The sequence below is a fragment of the Typopeltis vanoorti genome, chromosome 8, assembly GCF_054136105.1.
Source record: "Typopeltis vanoorti isolate ZY-2024b chromosome 8, IOZ_Tvanoo_1.0, whole genome shotgun sequence".
Classification (NCBI taxonomy): domain Eukaryota; kingdom Metazoa; phylum Arthropoda; class Arachnida; order Uropygi; family Thelyphonidae; genus Typopeltis; species Typopeltis vanoorti.
This window is the reverse complement of record NC_143556.1, coordinates 144,137,253-144,157,927: the sequence shown is the minus strand read 5'-3', so window position 1 is coordinate 144,157,927 and position 20,675 is coordinate 144,137,253. Positions and strand designations below refer to the sequence as shown.

Sequence of the window (20,675 nt, the reverse complement as noted above, 5' to 3'; positions counted from 1 at the left end):
TACTCTTGAACTAACAACGAAACTAACAAATAGCGGAAGTGGATTCGAGTCAGCAATGGTGCTAACCCTGGAAGTTCTATAACGCAAGGAATTTTATAAATAGTGCCGTATTTCAGAATCGTTATTTGCACTTAGTTACTAAGCACACGTTTGCTTTGTCAGAAGATGTTTTATTCCTATGAAAAATAACGTAAATAAACTTTATGAGCTTAAACAACTTAAAATTTCTCATCCCGAAATTTATTTCGCCATTTTCAAGCTCAGTTGTTGTTTCTCTTACAGTCAAAAAATGTAGCTTTTTTGAAATCTAATCAAAGTTCTGATAGAGCAGTTAATCCTATCTACAGAGTGCATTATGGTTGCCGATTATTTGTGGTTTCTGTCCTATTTGCCTATATTATCAGACATAAAAGCCGCGTTTATGAAAGAAACAAATCTTTATTTGTGCACGACTCAGTTTTAAAATTTTACCATAAATGCCCATAGAAAATGTTTACCCTGCTCCATCTACAGAAAACATGTAACAGTTCCGTCTGGTGGCTGTTTTGTCTAAAATAATCGCGAGTTCCGAAATGAATCCGCAAGAAACTCTTGCGTTTCCTGACATTTACTGCAGGAATTCCATTCTGTATGCTCGAAGAGAAAAGATTAAGAAATGAGACTTGCTACGACCATCACCACGCATTATACTCCCACGAACTGTATATTTGAATGGGAGCCTCTGATTTTCTTTGTTATTACCGATTGTGAATGGAGAATTAGTTCTGATGGTCGTGAAGGGAACTGAAGAGTCGAAAATTAGAAAGTTGTTCAAGAAGCACGCGCGCCATGTAATAGTCCTTGCCTTCCTGTCTTGGGCTGGTAATGAAATGTGGACCCAGACCGAGGTGAAGAGCTTACTCTTCATGAAAGAGAGCCGAACTAAGATCGACATGCATCCCCTCCGCAATCGTTTTACTCTAAGTAGTACACTAAGCAACGAACCGCTTTTTTTTATGCAATGTGAGTAGTAGCAGCCGCTACTATAATGAACTCTTTACAGACAAAGGACCCATTTTTTGTATAACGGATTCTTTTCTTTCTTCTCACTGAAGAAGGGGAAATTTAAATAAGAGCTCTACGCATCGACACTGAGGCAATAATTTTGTTAGCGGAGGTAACCTGATGCGGACTTGTAGCTGCTGTGTGTGTGATTGGAGTGCCGAAGAAGCGATAATTCCTACAAGATAAGCAAATAAATGAAGAACTGAGAAGCAGAGAAGAGAAGGGCAGCTAATATCACTGAAAGAGTCCTGTGACGTCATCTGGGGATGATTAATGATCGTGTATTGTGGAAGTAAATGTCCCGTCAGCTTTGGCGAAAATGAGGTTCGTGTGTGTGTGTGTGTGTGTGTAGGGTTAGCGGATATTTGAGAAGGCGGACCTATTTAGTTATATAAGATTAATTGCTGAAAGGTGCAACAGAAAACAGACTTCGTTTAAGAAGACTGAAGTTGATTCAGCCTGCAGTAAGGAAAAAAAAACTAACAGCGAAGAAATCTTTTGAATGATTTACTCTTGCAGTGAATTTTGAATATTATCTAGTGGATTGGGCCTTGTTTTATTTCCTTGATTATTTCCATTTGATCGTAATGAAATCTGCTAACTCGACCTTGCAAAATAAATCCAATTAACAAACTTAAAAATTCAGAATAAATGGTACTGGATTATTCTGATGATGTAATCAGTTCCCGCAATGTTACAAACAGATGAAGAACCTTTAAGGACAAAATCACCAACGGTGAGAGGGATCTTGTAATGTGATTTGCATCGAACTGCTGAACACACAAGAGAGAATCAGCGGAAAATTTTTCGGTGGAGAACTACGCATTAAATGTTGCTGAATGCTTGTCACCGGAATGTGAAAACATTTTTTACAGCATTCGCTTCCCAATCGGGGAAAAAACAACATCGCCTGCTTTTAAGAAATAGTGGGGGACTTTCCAGCACATTCGAAATTGAAGAGTACCTATTGGTCTACACTGCAATAGTTCTTTAGTTTCTGTGTCATAATAGTGTCTGTTTTACCAAGTTTTCTCAAGCTTTGATATTCATAAAAATGTTGCCTATCTAAAGTTGATACACACTAGAAGGAGTGAACTGTAGATGGATCGTCACAGAGCGCAACATGAGCATGACTCACATGAAATACATCTACGGGTCCATGATACCGTCAAACAGTGCCTCTGAATTACAAACCCAATCTACGATCCTTTTGATCTGAACAACAACAACAAAAAAAATTTCTTCTGACATACATCTGCGGTTTCGTTCCTAAAACCCTAAAAATATTAAAAAGAGACAATTTCTTGCGCTAAAGAAACCCCTCTATAAAGCATTCTTGTGGTACGAATTTTCGATCTTAGGTCGACTTGTGTGTTTAAGCAGGAAGAACTCTCTTAATTCCAACTGAAACCGGATATCGAAGACATTTCCCTGCATCGAATTCAACAGCCCTGAAGAGTGGGAGGGGTATTGAAGACGTATCCGCCACTCTCTGAAAATAATAATTATGACGTTATTAAAGAAAATTACCGAACTCCATTTTAAAACACTTCATTCGATCTACGTAAAGTGTCAGTTTTTTCAATGCATACACATAAATCAAGAAATCCAACGTTACGGTGGCTGATTAGTTCATTTTTACGTTTAGGCACATCATGCAGTTGTATCACGTCTTTCGGGATTGCCTATTTTCTATTGGTTTGTCTCTTTTGCCTGGAGGGAACTGATCTCAAAACGCACTTCTACGTTTTTATATTTATCATTTCATTTTTTCCCCAAGAGCAAACCGTGCTTCAAATAATTTTAAGTTTTCCATACGACAATAAAAGGAATTCAGTTTTCTGGCTATTTTTGGAGGCCGTTAAACTGAAACCCAAGCCTTATATAAGAGCGCTTGACTCGGCTACATTACAAAAAGACGTCTTTGTTCCTGAGGGTCTGTGTTATTTCATTATAAAATTAAACCGCTTCTTTCCGAAAAGTGATGCTCATGAGAGGAACCCTACTCTCGCTCTTCTTTATTCACTTGAAGCAGCATTTCGGACAACGGAAAGATTCCTGCAGGGAATGTGATTGAGAAAAACTAGCAACATGAGAGACGTCAAGAGAAGTTTAGATAGCTCGCAGACTGCACCGCCCGAAGCTTGACAGGAAAGCTAAGCAACAAAAGGAAGTGCAGTAATGTGTACTGCACGGAAGTGAAACCTCCAGCCTCCGTAAAGTGTTCTTTTCATTTTTGGCCTACAAATAAGACTAAGAAGTTTTCCCATGCTATCTCTAATATTCATTTAGGAAGATGAAATCTGTTCACTTAAAACAGATTTTAGAAACAGAGCGAAATAATGTTAACACATTTTTTTTAAGAAATAAGTTTACTTATTTTTATATTGCCTCTGTTGGATCTGCCAGCTATTTTATCAAATATATATTTTTTCATTCCGCATTTTTAATTTAGCCTTCAGCATTTGCACATTCCTACTGCCTCCATCCTCAGCAGAAAGTGGTCGCAAATATAGTTTAAGTATTTATTATAAGATGCAGTATTTCCTGGACTAATATCATCTTTTGATTAAAACCACGAAAGAAACCATGCACAAAATCGTGCTCTAAAATCTATAGCTTTTAGATTTTAATCTAAAGTGTAGTTTATCGAAATTATTTGGCTTATGCAGAAAAAATAGTCTAGACAAGTAAAATTTTCGTTGTGTGTCATAAGATAACCACTTTGCACATCAGAATACTGAAATGGAGTAAAACAGTTCCACATCATATTCAGTTTCTTTAGAGAAACGTAACCCATGTATGCTAAACTGTACGTACTATGGGTTTTCCACTTTTTGTGGGTGGGAGTGGTTTAAAAATGAATGAAGAAAAACAAAGAATGCATTCTTTAAGTACACGAAAGTGTTACGCCCTTCTTAAAGCAATCATTTCATTATTTCGAGTACCTTTGCTGTTATTAATTTTACACGAAGTTCTTTCTCTCTTTCTATCTCTCTGTTAAACCTCTTCTTTGGTTTCTCAGAGAATTAAGATTTCTAAACTGTTGAAAATGAACCGCAGGGTTTTTATTTTCTTTTATTCATTAGTAAATTGCTAACAAATATTCCAGAGTAAAAGCTGCAGCGTGTGCTTTAGCTTTTATGCCGTAGTCTTCAAAATGCCAACCGCTAGTGTGTGTGTGTGTGGGCTCGCTTTGAAAGACCTGTGCCATTTCCTCCAATGAAACGAGAAACCTTAAAAGCAAGCAACTGAGTGCAGCACTTCAGGTCACTAATAACACCTTTCTGAGCTGCATAAGAACAATGGCGTCCTTTGAAAGGGAGAAAAAAGGAGCCGGGATGCTGAAAAAAATAAAACCTGCAGAATAAAAATAACGTAATACAACAGGAATGCAGCGTAACTTTCAGGCACTTTTGCCTTCTTTCAACGATGAAACTCTTGCAGACGTATAAAAAAATTTCAAGTTTGCATAAACCTAAGTGATTTCGATGCGATGCTTTGTGGCAGTTTGCAGTCAGTTAAACTAAATATTACGGCAGAATATTTCCACCTCCTGTCAATGTGTGATTTGGAGCTGTTAAAACATGAGTTTTTTTATTGATTGAATATTTTTCTTAGAATAATTGGTGTATCTTTAGCATATTCTTGTAGTTTTCAGCGGATTTATTTTATGTTTTCTTATGTGGTTCCCGCCCACGAAAGGTTGATATTAAACCCTAACATTTGTACCAATGGGTGAGCTTTCTTTCACTGTTATAAGTTATATAGAGTATTTTGTAAACTTATTTTATTTACGCAGTTCAGAAACCCTGCTCTCTTGGCCAAACATGAAACCTTTTCAAGCCACTTCAGGCTTCCAGTAAGTGCGGCGGTGGTCTCACACTGCGCGATGAAATTCTTCTCTCACTTAAAGACACTCACAGATATCCATGCCCATGGTGGGATTCTAACTCACGACCTGTTCATTGGAAAGCAGGCACGCTTACCACTCGGACAACCAGGCCGGCATTTAGTGTGTAAATCAAGAAATGTTTAAACTTAGCAAAAGAGAAATAATCAGAATGAACAGAGAAAAGAAAGCACCGAAGTTAGTAATAACAAGTAAGTCAATTAGAATATACGAAAGAAGAAGTACTAAGGTACGACGATTAGATGAAATTTGAGCTTACAGGGGAGACAAAAAATTAAAGATGTGAAAATATAACAGACAAACAGAAAAGATAAGAGATAACAGTGCTTGTTGGAGCTAATGATTTAAGTAGCGACAAATATAGGAAGAAGCGATAACGAAAAGTGAGAAAGTGAAATAACTTACTATTGAGATGTGACACTGCCCACTTAAGAAGGATGCACAATCATTGCATTCTGTAGAAGAAATGGATGCGAGTTTTTGGATGTCTGGAGAGAGTTTCATAGTAGAAAAGACTTTTATATAAGAGGGACGGCCTGAACTTACACGTTCGTACTATTCCTCCCATGAAGATCTAGTTTTTCTAACTCCCCGCATTAGACATCACTCCAATAAATAATTTCATGGGAGGAATAGTACGAACGTGTATGTAAGTTCAGGTATAGCATGCAAACATGACATGAATGTCATTGAGTTATGAATTAGGAAACGAGAGGGAAATATACGCTTTTTTAAGTGTATAAGGGTAAACAGAAAGTTCCCCCACTGGGCTAGTATATGAAAAAAGATGGGAAGTAACTTGTTACGTCTATATAAATACCAGGAGCAGTAGGAACAAAGGAGTTGAGTTTGTTGCTTGGGTAGATGCATTTTGTCCTAAGATTATTTGACATTATTAAAGCCTGGCTCGCACAGTCATTGGAATCAAGTGTAAAGGGTATAGCATTTTTAGGAAGGACAGATGAGAAGAGAGAGGAGGAGGGGTTGACACTCGTAATATCTGGGAGGTACCTAACCGTATGAATGTTCCGATTAGGACAGGTTGCATGCTGAACTACAAATCTGGAACTTCTTCTGAAAACTGAGGAGAATGCTATCTTTGGTTTCAAAGTATCAGCCGCTAAGCGGGAAAGAATCAATGATGAGTGGGAATCTTTGAAAATGTGTTCCTGGAGCTTGAAGAACAAATACTGTAGGAGTGAAATTTATATGCAATCTTATTAAACAAGAGATCCAAGAAGATGATGCGAAAGCAATATCGCAAGAACAGGAGCGACAGGCTTTATAAAATGATGTGCAAGCCAGGATACGATTATTGTACGGAATGCTAAAAAAGCTACATCTGAGTACCAAAAGAAATTAGCTTTGCTGGCTAAAGGTAACCAAAAATAATTCTTTATTATGTCCAAAGTAAAAGAAAGAATGAATGCGGTAGAATAGCTTTAATAAATGAAAATAGTACCCTTGTGACATTGTTCCAATGATGTGTGCTCGCTTCAGACTGTGTGCGATTTTCATTCACAAAGTGAATGTAACATAGCTAGCACACAGTGCTGCCACTACGTTGCATGAAGAGACAGAGTAGCACGAGATGAGGTTGAAGAGCTATTGCACAACCTGGATAAGAATTAGACAACAGAGACAGATGGAATAAAGGAAGTCACGGTTCAGGAAAGATACCAGGAGCAGTAGGAACAAAGGAGCTGAGTTTGTTGCTTGGGTAGATGCATTTTGTCCAACTGATAGTTCAGTTGTACAGGGATGTGAAAAACCGATGTGTCTAACTACCGGCCTATGAGCATCTGAAGATTTTTGAGTAGTCGATAAGAACTCGTACTGGGAATGTTTACAGAAATGGGCTAACAGATAAGCAATGCACTGCAATGAATATCACGAGTTTATTAAAGGGGATCATGTTCTAGCAATCTGCTCATATTTTATAATAATATTAGAGCTGTGTTGGATAAATGCAGGAATAGAAACACTACGGTACTGTTGAATTTCGCTTTGGGAGAATACCAGACAAAATGCTGTTTCATAACACTGCGTTTATAGTAGTTTATATTCCGATACCGATAACACGGGATCGGAATATAAACTACTGACTTGGATGAGCTGGTGATTAACGGAGATTATCAGAAAGTGGTATACGATGGATGTGAATGCCAGATTTAAAGTGACGAGGACTCATCCCTGGATCAGTACCTGGACCATTGGGAAAGGCCTGACAGATGATAACCAGATGTTTGCTGATAATGCAAAAATAATCAGGGCGATCAGAGATGCAACTGATATTCAACAGTTACAGGGAGGCTCCAAGAGTGAGCAAACGTAATGGCTATCAGTTTATTGTTAGTAAGTGTACATTTCAGTTGTAACTCTTCTAAAAAGAAGGGTTACAACGATTATATCAAGATTATTGAATGTAGATTATGAGGCCACATCGAGAGATGGACTGCTGACACCTGGTCAACAGGAGAAAGTGGGGAGAGATGCCAGATATATTAAGTTCTGAATGGGCGTTATTCGTTTGAACATTCTGCCAATATTTTTCACTTAACGGGTCTTCTTGAAACTAAAATCTAGATGCTTAAAAGTTTAGCAGACATTTCAAATACCAAATCTTATCAACACCCTTCCAGCGAGAGCTGAGTTTAAATATGCACATACGGAACAGACGAGAGGAAACTAATAAGTTGGGCTTAGACATTTTTCTAAAACCGAAGACAGCGTTTCATTCGATTTCATAAAATGATTCCAAGTTCTTAGAATGTGATTGGCAAGAAGAGCTTCCAAGCGTTCGTTTCACGTGCGATATCAATTCTCTGTAGATAATTCATTTTTTAAAGCAAAATAACTTGGAAAACTGTCGAAGAGATAAAAGAGGGTCCTCCATGCGATGAAGCAGCGAATGCTTTGCGCATAATGTTTTATTTGATGGAGTGATGATAAAATCCAATCAAGTATTTTGGAACTTTTCCACAGCGTGTTGTCAAGTAATCATTCCAGGATGGTGATCTCCGAGTACAAAATCAACAGCGAGGATAGGATTTAGCAGAAGAAATTCCGGTGTTAACGCTGACAATGTCAGAAAGGAACAAAGTAATTGACTTTCACTAAGACAATAACTTTTAAAGAGATTACTCTGATTTAATCAAAGTAATTAATTAATTTAATCAGAGTACTCTTTTAAAAATACTACTCTGATTAATTACTCTGCAGTACGTTCTGCGTCTTCTGGGGTTCGGATGCATCCGTAATGCCGCAGTATTGTCGACAGAATTACCACAAACAAAACAAGATTGCAGTTGAACACCGAGAGAACATTTGCAGAAACCAAACGAATTCTTGAGAAACATTAAAAATTAATGCTGAAAAGAACTTGAAATTCCTGACGGAAGAACCCAGAAGTGTTCCACTAGAAAGAGAGAAAATTATAAATCCATTATTATTATTAATTAACCAAAGAATTTAATGTGAAACTTTGATTTCAAAATTGATCGGAGAACTTATTAAGAACGCATCCTTCGATATTGAAACTGTAATCGAAATTCGACCCTAAAGAAGACCGAAAATGTGGTTTCCCCGAACAGAGTTCGTGTCTTTTAAGCAGCACAATCCACGACAAAGCCGATTCCATAGGTTGTATTCCCATAAGCCCTCCCCCCCGGTCAAACTTGAAACTTTTTTCTGTTTCAGATTCAATTATTTGGCTGTGAAATCTTTGCAGTTTCTTCTGCAACCTGAAATTGATTTGATAAGAAAGTCCCGAACGGTACTGTGAACCCAAATGAAACCAAAATGTCACGAATCTATCAGAGTATTTCGTAAGATTTTAGACTCAAGAAACACTCAAACAGCTTAAAAATCATGTAAACCTGGATATTCTTATCCTGTTTCACACACACACACACACACTCGACGCGCTGATGCAATTGCTGAAGAAACGGACTGATCGAAGCATTAACGTCACAAAGTGAAACTTGGCTTTGCCATTGTAACGGATATTTACTATCTTTCTTTCCGTATAATAACCAAGGACTATTTATACTTCCTGGTTATTATATATAATGAGCAGTTGATAAAAATGCCACAGAGAAAGTGGGAGGTTCTCGAGGAGAGTTTCAGTTGCATTTGGGCGTTTTAATTTCTACCGAAATGCTAATCCCATAACTTTTCATGAATTTACTTTCGAGAAAAGCAGGACGAAAGAATCCTTTCTGCTTGCTTTGAAAGTGATTACTCAATAACACCGCTTAGCACGCGTATCGGTTATTTTTAATCTGGTCACGTGTTTATGACGGGACTGTCCAATCGACGTTCCACTGCGTATCGATTTCCGGCGCGTAAACTTTTATTTCTGTCATTTGCCTACAGAGGTCGCCAGCAGCGTGATAAACGGGCGCTGTATTAGGTCGATTCGGGACAGACAGAGTTATCCAGCGCAGTTAACCCGCGCTAAGCCGGTCCAGTGATCCACGTAACTAATGCGATACCTAACAGCGGGGCTGCGTTTCGGGTTCCGAATAACGTGCGCGAGATTGCACTTGCTTTAATATCATGCGCTCGAGAGATAAAAGAGAGCGACAATAAACAGCGAAAACTTCTCTGCACTCACGTCTTGCACGTGCGACGCCTTAGCGCAGATGAGCCGCACCTGCTGGGAGAAACGGACGGAGCAGCGTGTCACGAGTGTTCCAGTTGAGGAATGAGTAGCGGGATTTTTTTCGGAACAAAGGCACAGTCACGTCGACGAAAATGACATCGACGTCAACGGAACGGATCGCCTACGATGAAATATTCGTCCCCACCGCATTACTGTTGAATTCTTCGATCCGAGAGAACAACTCCGACCTCTTACCCGGAGCGTATTCGATGCCCTCCGACTTCTGGTTCCGACACTCGCACAGCGTGTCGACCATTTACTGTCTCGCCTACTCGCTTGTGTTTCTCGTCGGAATCTGCGGCAACAGTTTTGTGGTAGCCGTGGTTGTGAGATCGCCTCGCATGCAAACGGTCACCAACTATTTCATCGTCAACCTCGCAGTGGCGGATATTCTGGTGTTGCTGTTCTGCCTCCCTGCTACTCTCATGGCTAACTTGTTTGTTCGTAAGTAGTTTACTTCGTCTAATTCCCACTTGCCTGCCTGTTTGACATACCTGTGAGTTCCTGTTTTGCTTCCCAAATAGCATGTGGGCCAGTTAGATCGGATTTCCGACCGAAGATTTCTTTACGAGGAAATCCCTGCCTAAATTAATTTCCTATCGAATATACATTTTTATAGTTTATTCTGCTTTCATAATTTCAATATTATTTATTTATTTTTTGGGTTTAAATTTAAGATGTGCATCATAATTTTATATTGATTACACATCGACGCCTATATGACCAATCAAGAATATGATTATAATTTGATTGCATATGAATCTTCTGCATAAATTCAAAATTGTCAGCATTCTTTCTTCTTTCTAAAATACCTATGAATTATTCTTAATATAGTGTGCAATTATGTATTCTTTTGAATTTATACGTATGAATTATAAATTATATGTGTATAAATTTTCATGTTCTTTTTGCAGCAATAATGAAATGTTTGTATCTAATAATAATGCAAACAGGGGTTGCGTGTCCCACTTTTAATGATAATCTGTAGACACCTCGTAGTAAGTAATTAGGCATTAAATCTTCTGACGACAAGTGTAATCCGCGTATCTAGCAAACCCCCCCCCCCCCCAAGTGTTTGTTTCCTCGCTTACTAGTTTGGAGTTGAAATAAGAGTTTAAAGTGCGTCATTTCTTAATCCGTATTGTAGACCTAAAGGATTCGAAAGCGACGCGATATTTTACTCGTCATTTTCGGTGCATTCGGGTTACGACAGTTCATCAAACAGCTCGTTACTAATATGACACGCACTTGGATAGACATCGTCTAGATACAGGTTATTAATGTGTAGTTTTAATCAATACAACTGAATAATAGAAATATGAGTCCAGAATGGGGTGATGTGACAGTGAACGGAACTCGGTACAGAGTGAAGGAGATTCATAACAGGAAAAAAAAAAAAATATATAGATATATATATATATATATATATATATATATATATATATATATATATATTCCTTTATTGCAATAGATAACGACCATGCTTTGTTATGCGATGCGACTGAATACAGTATCCCCAGATGTGCATTTTTAGAGATGGAGCCTCCGCTGGATTTACGAAATATCATTTTGTAATTTGAAGCTTGCATTTTTACAAATGCAAGCTTCAAATTACAGAAAACTGATACGACCTTCTATTAAGAGATTGCTTTTTATAGCAACTGCTCTTAAATTAACTACGCATGTTGAAATAATCGAAAGAAGTTTCACAACCTACACAACAGAAGACGCTGATGGATGCCTATCAGAAGCGAAAATAACATTAGAGATGCTTTTTCAAGTCTCAGTGATGATAATCAGTCGCTGGCTCGCCTGTGGCCGTTCGTTCTTTTTTTTTTTTTAACACTGAGTTGGTTAGTCTTAGGAAGAGGTCTTGTAGTTAAGTTGCGTTTCCTCTTGTAATCTGATCTCCCTCCCTAACATAGGGAAAAAAACTTAACCGAATATTCAAGCTTGAAGGACACTTAGGAAATGCTCTTCTTTTCCTTCACAGAAAGTCGAAGTCACGTGATTCCAGTTTATTTTTCGTCTGTCAAAGACACTACACATGCGTGGTATAGTAGATTTCACAATAGATGCAAATAAGCTTCTCCTTAATTTCGCCCCATTTGCTGTTTGACAGTGGCTGGAAAACTTCCTTTTCAAAGTTATTACATGAAAAAAGTGCGAGGCATGCGAATTGTTAGGGAAGGAAAATTTTTATGATGTTCCGACCTACTTAGAAGATATTGCTATTGTGGTTGGGATATATAATTGGGAAACATGAAAAACTTTTTTCAAGCCGGCTCAGTCTCTCAATAAGCACAGCGGTGATCTCAAGCCAATTGACGAAATTCATCTCCCACCTAAATGCATTTATGAACACCAAACACCACGATGCTCTCCGAAATCGCACTCTTCTTGTTTGCAAGGAAAAGACGCTTTTCTAATCAGCCAAACTAAAGTCTCAACTGCTTCCTAACACAATTCATCATCCCATTCAAGAAAAAATGTGAAGCGATGAATCAGCACATTTCACTTTTCGTTCTTCCGAGTACTGATTCAAACATTTTCAAATCCAGAAGGAAACTGAAGATTACGGCATTCTTTCTTTTAGAGTCGCAAACGAACAAAAACCGGTAAAGTTCTACTTTCGAAAATCAAGATCCAACTTTCACCTACGTGATTTCGAGGGTGGGGGGTGAATCCGGAGGGGACTCTAAATATTTGGATGCCCAAAACATGTTCGCCTTCAGACTAGCTGAAACTTAAAGACTCAATCAATTCTTCGACTTTCATCATTGAAAAATGCAGTTTGATGTGTTCAAGCGCGAAAACGACAAATCGGTGTCGTCATGATCGGATTTACAACGTTTGGAATTTATGTGACATTTCTTAGTACGTTCGAAACTGTGCTGTGCATCCTTCATTCGGTTTCTGCCTTTTCAGCATTTTTTTTTTTAAATAGCTGCTTCCTAGATTGCGGACTACTTTTGAATAGCCGCCCGCAATGCTCAGACATTCTTTGAGTTTCGATGATTGATCAGCCCAACAGCTCCAGTTTATTGACTATAATTAATTCATTCATAACAACTATGAATAACGTTTACTTCATCAAAAACAGGCTTGATTAAATTTATTTCCTTCATGATGTGCCAAGAAAGACGGAATTAGGACCTTGTTGTTGTTTATCTGCGTCCGATGATCAAGTTCTGAACGTGGCAATGAGTTAGAAGCGAAATATTTCAGTCCTAAAATAGGAACCTGCCCATATCTCGTAAAGTAAAGAAGACAGAGGATGAAAAAAGCTAAGAACATATTTTAGCACTTAAATATCTTTTGTTTTGGGTTTCAGCTTTATTTTTACGTCATCGTGTCATCCATTAGCCTTTTCATTCACATTAGAAATTTTAAAACGTTGGTTTCTCTGGTTATTTTGTAGCACACGTTTCGATCTTTGAAAGAACGAAAAAAGTTACGTCTCCGTTATTTAATTTCTATTTGTATGGTCTTCTTTTTGGCGAAGGCAAACCTAGAACGGCATGCTTCTCATAAGGCACGTCCGAGAGAGAGAGAGAGAGAGAGAATAGGTGTTGGATATAAAAAAGAACCAAACTTCTTTCTACCAAAATCAACTGCCATTTTGAAATATGAATTGTACTTTCTTACGTAAACAAAAGGTCTTGCAAATACCTTTAGAAGAAGCGATCTACAGAATAGAAGATTCATTTTTTTATCTATTTATGCGGGAGGTATTATTTCACGTGACTGAGCTAAATGAAAGAAGTAAGGAAGAAAGCAATCTACAGGTCAATCTATACGTCAAAGACAACAACCAGATGGCTCTGCTTATCTTTCTTACGTAAACACCACGTGATACATTTCAATTTCTTTCTCTCTCTCATCCACTACTCACCCACTCACACTACCAAAATGCAACTCGTAAAGTAGGCATGGACGAGACGACCTTGAAATATGAGAGCTTCGATTATCCATTCCAAACTACGACGTTGCTATGGCGACTGCAGCGTACCACAAGCACGAAGTTTAAATGTGATTCGTCAAATATTATAGCGTTTTTTTCCTTTCTTTTTTAATAACTAGATCTGATATTATACCATCCAGTAATTTTTCTTCTTATTATTATAAACTGTACTCAGCTGAGAAGAAGAAGAACAAATTCAGAGGCTTCTATAACCTGGGTCAGTGTAAATAGCGAAGAAACGCAGAGGGAAACAGATTAGTGATATTTAAATAAAAGAGAGGAGGGACCCTGAAAATGCAAATTAATGCTATGCGTACTTTTACACGTCGCCATGTTATACGTAAGGTACTTCGAAATGAATCTGAAATGAAAGTGACGTTCACGCCTACATTCATGCGCATATCACACTTCAGGAGAAAGTCGAAAGGGTTTGTGCGGGAGCTTTGGAAGCAGAAACAACTGGAGAGATTTCAGAATTGTAAAGAAAAAATGAAGTATGGAAAAATAAGTATGACTCATTATGGTTATAAAACGTATAAAGGTTACGCGCATCAATATATACAGCACAACAGCGCAATGAACATTAATTAAACTGGGGAGGAAAGAAATAGGCACAACAAGAACCTGCGCATCACCTATTCGCTAATATGTATTAATTAATTTCCATATTCATACACTTGTTCTATACACACTCTCAATATTATTATAGAAGTTCCAGTACACACACACACACACACACACACACACACACACACACACACTCTCTCTCTCTCTCTCTCTCCCGCTAACGTATTTCTCTACCTGTTTGCGGGCTTTATTTCTTATGAAGAGGAATAGGCTATAACATATTTTTTTGGGGGGCCCAAATACGGCATCGGATCAAAACTATCCCGACTCTCACTGATAGGCATTAATATGGAGTTGTTCCACCCTTTGCAACTCTAACAGCCTTTAGTCTTCTGTAAAACTGTAGAACTGTTACACTACACTAGATTTAGGGACGTTGCTGCGGTAATTCCTCCCTTCGATTCTTCCCGAAGAACATCAGGGAGGCAGCTTTTTAACTAATCAACATCTCATCCAATCATTCATGCAACCACTTTCCTTTGGAAGGGGGGGGGATGTCGTGTTGATGCAAAAAAAGGGCCTTCATTGAGCTGTTACCACAAGTTAGAAGCCCAGAATTTTTTAGAATATCATCATTTGCCCCAGCCCAGCCCGAATCATGAAAGAGCCCCATTCTAGGATGGCTCCTCCACCGAAGTTGGCACAAAAAATTCGGGCAGGTGGCGTTCTTTTGGAAGCTGCCAAACTCAGACTCTTCCGTCGGAGTACCAGGTAGTGAAGCGTGATTCAGCAATCCACAGAACGCGTTTTCACTGCTCCATAGTCGAATAGCAGCGAGTTTTACACCATTTCATTCGATGCTTGGTGTTATTTTTGCTGATATTAGGTTTGTTTCCATAGCCGCACAGCAGCTCCCTACGAGCTGTTGTGGTACTTGCTGACTTTTCTTGCGGAGGCAATTCGGAACTTGGCAGCGAGTGTTTCAACTGAGGGCAGGCGATTTTTTTCACACTTCCGCATGGTCCCTCTCTGGGATTTTACGTGGCCTACCATGTCGCGATTGTGCTATTGTCATTTGCACTTGACAATAACATTACTTATAGTTGATCGGCGCAGCTACAGGAGGGACAGAAATTTCCCGAAATGAGTTGCTGCAAAGGTAGCACCGTAATATCCTTACGTCCGAAAGTCAGTGAGCTCTTCAGTACGACTCATTTTATTGTTAATGTTTCTCTATGAAGATTGCGCTTGTTTGTGACGTATATATCCGTATCCACTATTACGAAGCGGTGTGCGGATATTTTTGATCAGAAGTGTTTACGTATTATTTCTGTACGATTGAAAAAAAAAACTGGTATTAGTAATGGTCACTTTCATAATTAAAAAAAAAAATTAAAAATGTTTTTCCAGCACTGACAGTGAGTTGGAACCTATTTGTACCATTTCGGATCTGTGTTACATTTTCATTTTATTTATTACAGAATCTGCAGCGCAGATCAATGCAGTGTTGTCTGCAAAGGTGTTTCTTTCACTTGATAATTACAGCTCACAGAAATCTTTGATGAATACTGCGCTTGTCCATTCGGAAAACCATCATTTGACTTCATCATCATCATGCGTATCAAGGATTTAGTCCTAGCATGGCCTGTTCCTGCCTTAGAAGTCATCGTTGAATCGTTTAAGAGGACGTCCTAGTTTTCTTTTTCCTAATGGCTTGTACTTTAAGGCTTGTTTTGGTAATCTTTCTGTTTTCATTCTTTGAACGTGTTCCATCCATTTATGTTTATATTTTTTAATTTTTTCTATTACTGGTTCTTGGTTTAATTCTTTCATAATATCTTCGTTTCTTGTGTGATCAAATAGGGTTTACTTTGCAGTTTTTCTCATAAACTTCATTTCTGCTGTTGTTAATCTTTGTTTGTCTTTTTGTTTTATTGTTCAGATTTCGCTTCCATACATTAAGACGGGTAGGGCTAATGTATTGTATACTTTTAGCCTGGTTTGTTTTTGAACTAGGTTTGGTTTAAATATAGAGTTAATTACTCCTGTTATTTTTAAATATTTTGCAATTTTTATGTTTATATCTTTTTCATTTTCGTAAGTGATCATACATCCTAGGTAGTTAAATGAATTCACCTGTTCTAAGATCTTGTTATCTATTACTATTTTTGTCCTTGCCGGATCTTGTCCTTTAAAGGCCATAGTTTTTGATTTTTTCCATCATTTGACTTAAAGAAGCTAATTTTGAATTTTCACTGTTCGGGATTCAGAAGTTAATGAACGTGCTTTTAAAACGGTGACTGTGTCGCATAAAATATCATGGGATGCAGTGTTGAAAGCGTTCTGTAGGCCTGAAAGAATTGCTAAGTTTAGGCTGTAATTATCTTGCGAGGAATAAATGAAGCTTTTAAGTTCAAAATTCCGTCCTCTGCACTTAGTGTCCGTCGGAATGCGAAGTTTCGGGCAGTTTTTTTTTTCCCCATAAAATATTTAGTTTTCTAACGTTCTCTAAATTTACCTACCATTTTAGGGAAAATCGTGTGTAGGAAGATGGATCTGTAATCTTGAAGATATTTTTCATCCTTTTTTATGAACTGTTTAATATCCGAGCACTCACAAATTGTTCGAAATGCGCCAGTCATTAGCGATTCTCGCAACCGGGGGGAAAAGTATTAAGGAACTGTAATTTCTTTTATCGGTGCTGGTGAGTTATTAGGGATATTTACAAGAATTTCATGAATACTACGAAGCGATAATCACATGCATCTCTTAAAGCTCTTTAGTCGTTTATTCCACCTGTTATCATTAATAAGTCGTGAAATTCCCTAGTAAATCAATAACAGCAATATTATAAGAGCTAATAACTCTAATAAATAAAACCAAGGTATTAATGCCTTATTGTTAAACGGAAGAGAAATAAATATTCGCTGTTATTTTTTATATCCGACATTTTTATTCCAGAATCGCAAACGAATCCTATGTTTTCTATTAGCTATTACCATACTCGTTTCACATGTACCAGAAGAATATGATAGTCCATTCTAAATAAATAAATAAAACAAATACTAAAAAGAAACGAGGATAAGAGACAACAATTAAAGTATCATCCCATCACTCTCTTTTTCCTTTAAGACAAGTGCCAAGGTCATCAATAAAACAGATTCCAGTATTCTTGGTTCACAGCAAATCTCGTAACCAACGTTATCCTCGTTAGAAGATACATGCGATAGACAGGCTTGAAGAAACTCGAGTAATCCACTTGATATTTTCAGATATTTGAACTGATCTGAGAAAGAGAGATCTACTTGTCAAATTGCTATATTTATATATAGTCTGCTTTTGCTGTTGGATTATCACTTTTCTTTCTGGTCTCTCAAAAAACACCATGTAAATGAACATGACATTGGATTCATGGTTTGGAGTAATTTCTTTTACAATAGAAATTTCCAAATTCCAGTGGAAGAGATCAGCGTTTAAGCTATCGGTATGGAAGATTCTTAAGCGTGGAATGTTTGAGCACTGCAAAGTTTGTCAAATGAAAACGACAACTTTTTCAACTTTAATGCGACCAAAACACAGTTCCTTTTTCTCTCTTGAAAGGAGGATCTCCCTTTACTCTCCCTCACCTTTGCTAACACCCGTATATATTTCCCTTCTCAGGCTGACTTGCTTCTGCAGTATTTCATAGCACATCACATCACTCCTGAACATGCGAATCAAAATTACCGCTGCTATCCTGAAGAAGGACATCTGATTAATAGATGATTCCCCCCCCCCTCATATATTCACTTGAATCACTTCGGTTTCTTTTGCCTTTCGTGGCCACCATCTTTCCACCAATTACTGTCTGTAAAACACACGCAAGCAACTGCAGTCAACATCCAGTTGCACTTCAGATTCAAATCTGCCTTACCAACGTTTCTTTCCATCTACCTCTTTGGAACAGTCTTTACCATACTGTTTTTTTTCCCGAATATTACAACACTCAGCTGTTCAAAAACACCATAAACATGTTCTTGATTTTCTTCAATCGCTTTCCTTGCTTAGCCCTACTGTGTGTACCAGCATTGCAACGCCTCCTGACAGTGGTTAATATTTAGCATACAGAAATAAATAATAAATAAAATAAATATTAATAACAATAAATGTTACTAAATATTTATGCCTAAAAATAAAACTCTCGATTTCACCGAAACCGAAAAACGTTTTTCACGAGGCAATTCTTGCATTGATTTCATGCATTTCAGCCATTGAACTTAGAGATGTTTTGGTGGATGTGTTGTCGACCGAATAATTTTATTTTGGCTAATTATTTCGTTGAAATGGTTCACATGAAATCAAAATCGAGATAATTGGACTAGTTTTAGAAGAGGTTTAAAATCCCAAAGTTTGTTACTTTCCGGTCAGAAGTGGGTTACTTTTTACATAAATGTAAATGGCTTGAGGAATTTTGTTAAAAAATGATTGCTATCGAGAGAATTAATTAAGATATGAGTTTCAAGGGGAGCAGAAATAATTAAAGTCGACTGGATGATGTACCTTGGCCGCTCTATGAAAATTCAGCGCGTGCTTAATCTTTACCACCTACCGTGAAAACATCGCATTTCTGACATTTTGCTGGCTAGAAAAAAAGTTCGCGAGCATTAACATTTGCGCGTGCCAAATGAAAACCGTCATTAATTTTACGCTACACGAGTTTGAGTAACTCATTTATGGAGAAGAGATTTTACGGAGGTTCTTGCGATTAAAAAAAAAATCAATAAAATAATAGACGATGGAAGAAGAAGTAAAACGGAAATTGGCAGCTGGAGTCTGGCGTAATTCTTCAGCTGAAATCTTTCTTCGGACATCTTTCTGTGTGAAGCGTTACATTGCGACTCGCATTTATCCCAGGAGTGGCGTCCTTAACGTAATGGTCCGATATTTTTCTGCTGATCGCTGCAGGTAGGAAGTCCGCGTTTAATGGACTCACTCTGGCATCTCCGCATTAAAGTGAGACACGTTCTCCTGTGTGGCTGTAATTAGTACTCCATTAATCACCAACCCTCACTGCTTCACTAATATGGAAGTAATTCTTCTGACATCGTATTTTATTAAAGGTAATTAAAGCTTTGCTTCGGCAAGAAGCGAAGTTAGTATCGCAGTTTCGCCATTCACATTTTAGCATCAAATGTGATTTTCACTTCGAGCTACCGAATAACACCTAACACACGGTCAAAATTAGACTACACTCACGGAAAAATCTCACTGGTGCTTTTTTTATCCTAAGAAAGAATAATCATATTTCACTAGACGATTTTAGTAAGGATTAGCGTTTTAAAATTGACTTTTAGATTTCGCACGGTAGGAATCCAACGGTTGCTGGAGATTCCGTTTCTGATAAATTTGACGAGGCGCGAATGAAACTATGGGAAAAAGTGATCGTTTCTCAACTCGATTGCTTTTTTCCTTCGTCCCTTACCTGATTCACCGCTACTTAATTTGTTCTTGATGGATATTCAATAATTACTAGAAAATCTCAAACACATGCAACGTGAAGTTTACGAAGAATAAAAACGAAGCCGCTGCACAGATTGCATGTGGGGAAAAATCGGACGCTCAACTTCAGCTCAGACTACTTTAACCCCAGAAATAAACAGGGAATCTTCACAGTACCATCACCTGCTATCATCAGAGCTGTTCATTTGGAACCGGAATCAAAGCAACTTGCATATGAGGCTGCTCATAAGCATGCTGTTAACTCCGCCAAGCAGGGCCTCGGAAAATGCCATCGAATGGAGGGGTTTTCTCTATGGATTTTGGAGTGTGTTTTGTAGCAACAGCGTAGATTTATTTTTCCATCTGTAATTCCCTCTGCCTGGATTATCTTGATGAGGATATATGTGGAATTCTTTCTACACTGAATGAATCAATGTATTGAATATACAAACATGCAATTTCTTATATTCGGAACCCTTCTTTTAGCAAACACCAAAGAAGAGAAAAATGTTATCATTATCAATATCCCATCCGGTGAACTCTCATTTTTAAAGCGGTTTTCACTAAACAAAAGTATAAATAGTTTATCCAGAAAGCCTAGTAGAGAGAGTGTGGGTCAATGTGCTTAACCTTCAACTTTTATTCAGTTAAAACTACTCTAAACAAATTAAAATGTTAACTTAAACCTGCGTTGTAGGTCATTGTAAGTTAAAGCACCGAAATTGTATAGAAGTATATTTAATCGAGTGTGTTAAGAGCGTCTGCATTAAACAACTTTTGTTTCGTTTCACACAGAATTCGTCTTATTTTCTGTTTCTTGTTGGTATGCCACGCAAATAGATGCGAAATTCATGGAAAATTCATGGTTTTCTCTTTTGGGATTTTTCTTCTGAATTATTTAATATACTGTATAGAAAAGATGAAGAAAAAAAACATAGAAGTAAAATAAATGCCAAAACCTGGTTAATTGAGAAAACATACGTTTCTGATCAGGCTCCGAACACCTGTAAATGTTATTGGCAAAAACTTCGAAAGGTGATGTG

The 20,675-nt window shown here is 37.8% G+C and overlaps 1 protein-coding gene across 1 annotated transcript in view; it reads left to right on the top strand.

Moving 5' to 3' along the window:
- The first annotated feature begins 9,405 nt into the window (after positions 1-9,405).
- LOC150104401 (neuropeptide SIFamide receptor-like) overlaps positions 9,406-20,675 on the top strand; it is a 131,916-nt gene continuing 120,646 nt past the window's right edge. Inside the window, exon 1 of the mRNA XM_090396979.1 lies at positions 9,406-10,067. Coding sequence (XP_090253105.1) covers positions 9,716-10,067 — 352 coding nt within the window. The 5' untranslated portion in view covers positions 9,406-9,715. The remainder of the gene's footprint in view (positions 10,068-20,675) is intronic.